The 9,587-nt window shown below is 42.5% G+C and overlaps 1 protein-coding gene across 23 annotated transcripts in view; it reads right to left on the reverse strand.

Annotated features, from left to right (window-relative positions):
* The window catches only part of LOC133657617 (ankyrin-3-like), a 280,491-nt gene extending 276,334 nt beyond the window's left edge, over window positions 1–4,157 (reverse strand). For 10 of the 23 annotated variants that reach the window (XM_062059147.1, XM_062059142.1, XM_062059141.1 and 7 more), the window contains exon 1: window positions 3,915–4,148. In XM_062059147.1, coding sequence (XP_061915131.1) covers window positions 3,915–4,037 — 123 coding nt within the window. In that variant the 5' untranslated portion in view covers window positions 4,038–4,148. Of the gene's footprint in view, window positions 1–3,914 lie in introns of all 23 variants that reach the window. The other 13 variants (XM_062059166.1, XM_062059150.1, XM_062059164.1 and 10 more) reach the window with 8 other exon arrangements.
* Window positions 4,158–9,587: the final 5,430 nt, after the last annotated feature.

A 9,587-nucleotide genomic window follows, 5' to 3' on the forward strand; every position in this document is an offset into this window, starting at 1 on the left:
CTGAGTATATTTATAGAGAAGAAACGCTACTTTTACTCCGCTCCATTTATCTACATTCAGCTCGCTACTCGCTACTGATTTTTATCCATCTGTTAATGCACGCTTTGTTTGTTTTGCTTTGTCAGACAGACCTTCAAAGTAGGATCTATCGCATGCCTGCGTTTCACCAATCAAATGCAGTCACTGGTGACGTTTCACCAATCAAACAGAGCCAGGCGGTCACATGATTAACTGCACATAAAGTTTCAGCGGCAAACAACAACAACAATGGCAGATAACAACGAACCCAAACACCCCTGGCCTCACATAAAATCGATGTTCACGCTTCAGACAACCAAAAAAACAGTTATGTAAAGCGTTGTCATATTTGTCTCCCCCAAACAAGTGGACATTTCAGCTTACATGAACTCAACATCAAATTTGAGGAAGCACATGGCGGTAAGTAACGTTAGTAGATATTTTGGCTGTCACCGTAGGCTGATGTTAGCTTCCCTGCTATGAATCACTGTCAAATGTACATCGTGTGGGGACATTTATTAACGCACTGCAGCCTCATAGACACACACACACACACACACACACACACACACACACACACACACACACACACACACACACACACACACACACACACACACACACACACAGTCACACACACACTAACGCATGTGTTCTCAGGTGTAGCCCACACCTATCAGTTTATGGTTTGCGTAAAGGCTAACTTGTTATTTTCCTTTGTAAAAATCTGCCTACTGAGCCTATGGTGCTGTTAAGTTATTGTGGCTCAATTTGCCTTCATTTTTTTTATGTTAATGTGTTATTATTTAATATATATTACTGTTTTAGTTTCTTAAGAGATATTCCTGGCTCTGAATTTGCTCATTGCTATTTTTATGTTTTTGTGCATTATTTGTTGCCGTCATCATTAAACGAACAGGTTACTCATCAGTTTCTCAGTACTTGAGTAGTGTTTTCACAACATACTTTTTACTTTTACTCAAGTAAATATTTGGGTGACTACTCCTTACTTTTACTCGAGTAATAAATCTCTAAAGTAACAGTACTCTTACTTGAGTACAATTTCTGGCTACTCTACCCACCTCTGACCACACTGATGTCCGTGTCTCCTCTACTTAAAAGCCATTAAAAGATTACAACAAATATATTACACTATATACATACATTATATCACTTTACTTTACTTAAATGTAAAAAAAACACTCTTTAAGATGTTAACGACTTCCTCCCAGTCAACTTCCTTTGTTTTTACTTTATTGAACTGCGCATGCAAGTGACCTCGAGGCCACATTGGGCCACATTGGGGCCAAATTGGTGCCATATTGGGGCCACATTGGGGCCACATTGGGGCCACATTGGGGCCTGTGCGTGTTAACTCTGGAGTCTGATAAAGATCACACTGATTGAAAACAAATCAGATTTGGGTCACTTTGGCCTGCAGTCATGGAGGACAACATGGAGCCGAGCTTGTAGCCAGACAGAATGCACTGTCAGTTGTTCAGCCACACAACAACAACAACAACAACAACAACAACAACAACAACAAGGATGATGACCAAAAATGAAAGTAGTAGCTGGGAGCGAGATAATCGTGCATGAACCAAAAGTGAGGTAGAAGGTTGAATTCATCGTGATTCAGATTTTAGCTTGAAAAGTGACACCTGGACCAGCAGGCACCCAAACCTACAGACTTGCCTTCAATTGTCACCGTAGAGCAGGCCTGGGCAATTATTTTGACTCGGGGGCCATATTTAGAGGACAAAATGTGTCTGAGGGGCCGGTATATCTATTTTTAGGAACACTAATACAAAACCTCTGATTGAATGCTAAAAATGTTATGACAGACCGCCTGAAACGGAATGGAATTGTACTTTTTTTTTTACTGAATGAGACACCCAGAATGTACATGAAAATAAAGAATGTGGGATTTACAACATTAACTATGAAGGATAAAACACTGAATATTGACAACATATGAATGTCTCGATCGACATGTTTTACAATCAAGCGAAACACAACAAAAATGCAACGAAATATGAACACAAAGGGTAAAAAAAACCCTCCACCTACAATCTGATACATGTGATACATCACTAAGATTTACAACTTTATTGTGAAAATCTCCTTCCACGTCTGTCCCTGACACCCACATTTCAGGCTCTGGAAACACTCTGTGGGAACACTCCCCACCCACACTGCTTGGTACCTCGTCTGAGCTGCTGTGACTTACATTACCATAGTCACTAATTACATTACCATAGTAACTAATTAGATGACCATAGTAAGTAATTAGGTGACCATAGTAACTAATTAGATGACCATAGTAAGTAATTAGTTAACCACAGTAACTAATTAGATGACCATAGTAAGTAATTAGATTACCATAGTAAGTAACTAGGTGACCATAGTAACTAATTAGATGACCATAGTAACTAATCACATGACCATAGTAAGTAATTAGGTGACCATAGTAACTAATTAGATGACCACAGTAACTAATCACATGGCCATAGTAAGTAATTAGATGACCAAAGTAACTAATCAGATGACCATAATAAGTAATTAGATGACCATAGTAACTAATTAGATGACCGTAGTAACTAATCAGATGACCATAGTAAGTAATTAGATGAGCATAATAACTAATTAGATGACCATAGTAACTCATTAGATGACCATAGTAACTACTTACATTACCATAGTAACTAATTAAATGACCATAGTAACTCATTAGATGACCATAGTAACTACTTACATTACCATAGTAACTAATTAAATGACCATAGTAACTCATTAGATGACCATAGTAACTACTTACATTACCATAGTAACTAATTAAATGACCATAGTAACTCATTAGATGACCATAGTAACTAATTAGATGACCATAGTGAGTAATTAGATGACCGTAGTAAGTAATTAGATGACCATAGTAATGAGTTAGATGACCACAGTAACTCATTACATTGCCATAGTAACTAATTAAATGACCATAGTAAGTAATTAGATGACCATAGTAACTAATTAGATGACCATAGTAACTAATTACATTGCCATAGTAACTAATTAAATGACCATAGTAACTAATTAGATGACCATAGTAACGAGTTAGATGACCATAGTAACTCATTACATTGCCATAGTAACTAATTCGATGACCATAGTAACTAATTAGATGACCATAGTAACTGATTAGATGACCATAGTAACTAATTACATTGCCATAGTAACTAATTAAATGACCATAGTAACTAATTAGATGACCATAGTAACGAGTTAGATGACCATAGTAACTCATTACATTGCCATAGTAACTCATTCGATGACCATAGTAACTAATTAGATGACCATAGTAACTGATTAGATGACCATAGTAACGAATTACATTGCCATAGTAACTAATTAGATGACCATAGTAAGTAATTAGATGAGCATAGTAAGTAATTAGATGAGCATAGTAACTAATTAGATGAGCATAGTAACTAATTACATGAGCATAGTAAGTAATTAGATGACTATAGTAACTAGTATATGATGCATATTCCAAGCATTGGAAGACTTAGTATAGTTGAAGATCATTAGTAAAGATGACTGCACATCATAATGGCAGCTACACTTTACATCTTAAACATCTAAAAAAAAAAAAAAAGATTTGTGAATGTGCGGTGGTCCAGATTGCAAAGTTCAACGGGCTGCATGCGGCCCCCGGGCCTCCGTTTGCCCAGATGTGGTGTAGACATGATTAAGTGTGAGTTTGAGAGCAACACCTGTGAAACACCTGCAAGGTCAGCTAACACGTGCACACAAGGTCAGGGATGATGTTGGCGTGTATGTAGTGTGACTAAAGTGCACGTGACCTCCACACACACACATTGATGGTCACCTTCCAGCGTTACCTTTCTCTTCTGCTCGCGGGACATGGCTCTCCTGCTCTTCCTCCGCTTCTCCTTCTCATCCTCCAACGCATTCACATCCACTTCCCCCCGATTCTTCTTCAGCTGGGAGGCCGCGTGAGCCATGGCGGACACACACACACACACACACACACACACACACACACACACACACACACACACACACACACACACACACACGCCTCACCTGGGATCCCGGAGAAGTTCTGCGGACCCGAACCCGGGATCCCAGAGGGAGAAAAGGGGGTAGAAAAGGAAAGGGGGGGGAAAGGGAATAAAAATGCCCTCCTTGAAAAAAAAGGGGAATGGAGAAGCGTAGGCTGGTGTTTTGTATCCTGTTGGTGTGTCCTTGTGGTCGCCTGTCCCGCTACACTCCACTCACTCTCTCTCTTCTTCACTTCTTCTTCTCCTCCTCCACCTCCTCCACCTCCTCCACTGTCATCCACTCGCTGCCAGCGGGAGTCCAGCACGTCCGAGGAAGGAGAGACACGAGCATCACCGGCGCAGAGGTGGAGGGAGGGAGGGAGGGAGGGAGGGAGGGAGGGAGAGAGAGAGCCAATGGAGGGCGGTGCGAGGGGAGTGGTTACCGTGGCAACCACCTTCTGTTTCAGTCCGTCCTCCGAAAGGATGCTCTCGCTCTCCTCCTCCTCGCTGCTCACCTGGCGTGCGCCGCGCGTGTGTGTGTGTGTGTGTGTGTGTGTGTGTGTGTGTGTGTGTGTGTGTGTGTGTGTGTGTGTGTGTGTGTGTGTGTGTGTGTGTGTGTGTGTGTGTGTGTGTGTGTGTGTGTGTGTGTGTGTGTGTGTGTGTGTGTGTGTGTGTGTGTGTGTGTGTGTGTGTGTGCGCGCAAGAGAGCAAGCAAATTAAAAGAATGAATGAAATGACGACAACTTTCACACATATTGGCTTTGGTTTTTCATGGGGGACCAGCTTCTCAAAGGACCACCTGGCACACATACTGTTGTACATTATTCATGGGGGACCAGATTACTGTAAGTCAACTCGAAGGACCACACCGTACATATATACTGGTTTCAGTTTTTCATGGAGGACCAGGTACTGTAAGTCAAGTCGAAGGACCACACCGTACATATATACTGGTTTCAGTTTTTCATGGAGGACCAGGTACTGTAATAAACTCGAAGGACCACACCGTACATATATGCTGGTTTCAGTTTTTCATGGGGGACCAGGTTACTGTAAGTCACCTGGAAGGACCACACCGTACATATATACTGGTTTCAGTTTTTTATGGGGGACCAGGTTACTGTAAGTCACCTGGAGGGACCACACCGTACATATATAATGGTTTCAGTTTTTCATGGGGGACCAGATTACTGTAAGTCACCTGGAGGGACCACACCGTACATATATACTGGTTTCAGTTTTTCATGGGGGACCAGCTTACTGTAAGTCACCTGGAGGGACCACACCGTACATATATACTGGTTTCAGTTTTTCATGGGGGACCAGATTACTGTAAGTCACCTGGAGGGACCACACCGTACATATATACTGGTTTCAGTTTTTCATGGGGGACCAGGTACTGTAAGTCAACTCGAAGGACCACACCGTACATATATACTGGTTTCAGTTTTTCATGGGGGACCAGATTACTGTAAGTCACCTGGAGGGACCACACCGTACATATATGCTGGTTTCAGTTTTTCATGGAGGACCAGGTACTGTAATAAACTCGAAGGACCACACTGTACATATATGCTGGTTTCAGTTTTTCATGGGGGACCAGATTACTGTAAGTCACCTGGAAGGATCACACCATACATATATACTGGTTTCAGTTTTTCATGGGGGACCAGATTACTGTAAGTCAACTCGAAGGACCACACCGTACATATATACTGGTTTCAGTTTTTCATGGGGGACCAGATTACTGTAAGTCACCTGGAGGGACCACACCGTACATATATACTGGTTTCAGTTTTTCATGGGGGACCAGGTACTGTAATAAACTCGAAGGATCACACCGTACATATATGCTGGTTTCAGTTTTTCATGGAGGACCAGGTACTGTAATAAACTCGAAGGACCACACCGTACATAAATGCTGGTTTCAGTTTTTCATGGAGGACCAGGTACTGTAATAAACTCGAAGGACCACACCGTACATATATGCTGGTTTCAGTTTTTCATGGGGGACCAGGTTACTGTAAGTCACCTGGAAGGACCACACCGTACATATATACTGGTTTCAGTTTTTTATGGGGGACCAGGTTACTGTAAGTCACCTGGAGGGACCACACCGTACATATATAATGGTTTCAGTTTTTCATGGGGGACCAGATTACTGTAAGTCACCTGGAGGGACCACACCGTACATATATACTGGTTTCAGTTTTTCATGGGGGACCAGATTACTGTAAGTCACCTGGAGGGACCACACCGTACATATATACTGGTTTCAGTTTTTCATGGGGGACCAGGTACTGTAATAAACTCGAAGGACCACACCGTACATATATGCTGGTTTCAGTTTTTCATGGGGGACCAGGTACTGTAATAAACTCGAAGGACCACACCGTACATATATGCTGGTTTCAGTTTTTCATGGGGGACCAGATTACTGTAAGTCACCTGGAGGGACCACACCGTACATATATACTGGTTTCAGTTTTTCATGGGGGACCAGGTACTGTAATAAACTCGAAGGACCACACCGTACATATATGCTGGTTTCAGTTTTTCATGGGGGACCAGATTACTGTAAGTCACCTGGAAGGACCACACCGTACATATATACTGGTTTCAGTTTTTCATGGGGGACCAGGTACTGTAATAAACTCGAAGGACCACACCGTACATATATGCTGGTTTCAGTTTTTCAAGGGGGAACAGGTACTGTAATAAACTCGAAGGACCACACCGTACATATATGCTGGTTTCTGTTTTTCATGGGGGACCAGCTTACTGTAAGTCACCTGGAGGGACCACACCGTACATATATACTGGTTTCAGTTTTTCATGGGGGACCAGGTACTGTAAGTCAACTCGAAGGACCACACCGTACATATATGCTGGTTTCAGTTTTTCATGGGGGACCAGATTACTGTAAGTCACCTGGAGGGACCACACCGTACATATATACTGGTTTCAGTTTTTCATGGGGGACCAGGTACTGTAATAAACTCGAAGGACCACACCGTACATATATGCTGGTTTCAGTTTTTCATGGAGGACCAGGTACTGTAATAAACTCGAAGGACCACACCGTACATATATGCTGGTTTCTGTTTTTCATGGGGGACCAGCTTACTGTAAGTCACCTGGAGGGACCACACCGTACATATATACTGGTTTCAGTTTTTCATGGGGGACCAGGCACTGTAATAAACTCGAAGGACCACACCGTACATATATGCTGGTTTCAGTTTTTCATGGGGGACCAGATTACTGTAAGTCACCTGGAAGGACCACACCGTACATATATGCTGGTTTCAGTTTTTCATGGGGGACCAGATTACTGTAAGTCACCTGGAGGGACCACACCGTACATATATACTGGTTTCACTTTTTCATGGGGGACCAGGCACTGTAATAAACTCGAAGGACCACACCGTACATATATGCTGGTTTCAGTTTTTCATGGGGGACCAGATTACTGTAAGTCACCTGGAAGGACCACACCGTACATATATACTGGTTTCAGTTTTTCATGGGGGACCAGATTACTGTAAGTCAACTCGAAGGACCACACCGTACATATATGCTGGTTTCAGTTTTTCATGGGGGACCAGATTACTGTAAGTCACCTGGAAGGACCACACCGTACATATATACTGGTTTCAGTTTTTCATGGGGGACCAGATTACTGTAAGTCACCTGGAAGGACCACACCGTACATATATACTGGTTTCAGTTTTTCATGGGGGACCAGGTACTGTAAGTCAACTCGAAGGACCACACCGTACATATATGCTGGTTTCAGTTTTTCATGGGGTACCAGGTACTGTAAGTCAACTCGAAGGACCACACCGTACATATATGCTGGTTTCAGTTTTTTATGGGGGACCAGGTTACTGTAAGTCACCTGGAAGGACCACACCGTACATATATACTGGTTTCAGTTTTTTATGGGGGACCAGGTTACTGTAAGTCACCTGGAGGGACCACACCGTACATATATACTGGTTTCAGTTTTTTATGGGGGACCAGGTTACTGTAAGTCACCTGGAAGGACCACACCGTACATATATAATGATTTCAGTTTTTCATGGGGGACCAGGTACTGTAAGTCAAGTCGAAGGACCACACCGTACATATATACTGGTTTCAGTTTTTCATGGGGGACCAGGTACTGTAAGTCAACTCGAAGGACCACACTGTACATATATACTGGTTTCAGTTTTTCAAGGGGGACCAGCTTTCTGAAAGTCACCTCGAGGGACCACACCGTACATATATGCTGGTTTCAGTTTTTCATGGGGGACCAGCTTACTGAAAGTCACTAACGCAGACCACCATGCACATGTACCGTTTTTAACGTTTTCATGTTCCAAACGTCACCTGGGGGACCACTTAATACAGTACACATACCGTTTTTTGTTTTTTCAGAGGGGACCAGTTTTCCGAAAGTCACGAGTGTGGACGACCATGCACACATGACGATTTAACGTTTTCATGGGGGACTAGCTTTCCAAAAGTAACCTGGGGGACCACTGTACACAAGTACTGTTTTGTTTTTCCAGAGGGGACCAGTTGTCTGAAAGTCACTAGTGCAGACCACCATGTACTCGTACTGATTTAACATTTCATGGGGGACTAGCCTTCCAAAAGTAATCTAGGGGGACCACTAAACACAAATACTGTTTTGTTTTTCAGAGGGAAACAATTGTCTGAAAGTTACTAGTGAAGACCACCATGTACACGTACTGATTTAACGTTTCAGGGGGGACCAGCTTTATAAAAGTCCCCTATGGGTACCACTGTATACAGTACACATATACTGTCTTTTGTTTATCAGAGGGGACCAGGTTTCCGAAAGTCACCAGCGTGGACGACCATGCATAATAAGTTTTTCAACTTGTTTAAGTCGGGGTCCACGTTAATCAATTCATGGTCTCAATTCAAGTCTGCACACAACGCAGAAGAAACCACACCATTGTGCCCATCTACATTTTTCACAGGGGACCAGCTTTCTAAAAGTCACCTTTGGGGACTACAGTGAATGTTTACTGGTTTTCATTTTCATTGGAAGGAACAGCTTTCTAAAAGTTCTAAATGCACATACTGGTTTTCCGTGTCATGGGGGTCCAGGTTTTGATTTAGGATTAGATTTTCAGTGACCACCAGACTCTTTTGAAAGTCGGTTGTGGGAACTAAACACACATTTACTGGTTTTCATGTCTGCAACCTGCGGCTCTAGAGTTCCATGCGGCTCTTTAGTGCCGCCCTAGTGGCTCCCTGGGGCTTTTTTAAAAATGTGTGAAAATGGAAAAACATGAGGGGAAGAATATATATTTAGTTTTAATATAGTTTGTGTAGGAGGACAAACATGACAGCAACCTTCCTAATTGTTATAAATCTCACTGTTTATATTAAACATGCTTCACTGATGACACTATTTGGCAAGCAGCGTTTGGTCCTACTCATTTTGGCGGTCCCTGAACTCACCATAGTTTGTTTACATGTACAACTTTC

The sequence above is a fragment of the Entelurus aequoreus genome, linkage group LG09 (genome assembly GCF_033978785.1).
Source record: "Entelurus aequoreus isolate RoL-2023_Sb linkage group LG09, RoL_Eaeq_v1.1, whole genome shotgun sequence".
NCBI classification, from domain to species: Eukaryota; Metazoa; Chordata; class Actinopteri; order Syngnathiformes; family Syngnathidae; genus Entelurus; species Entelurus aequoreus.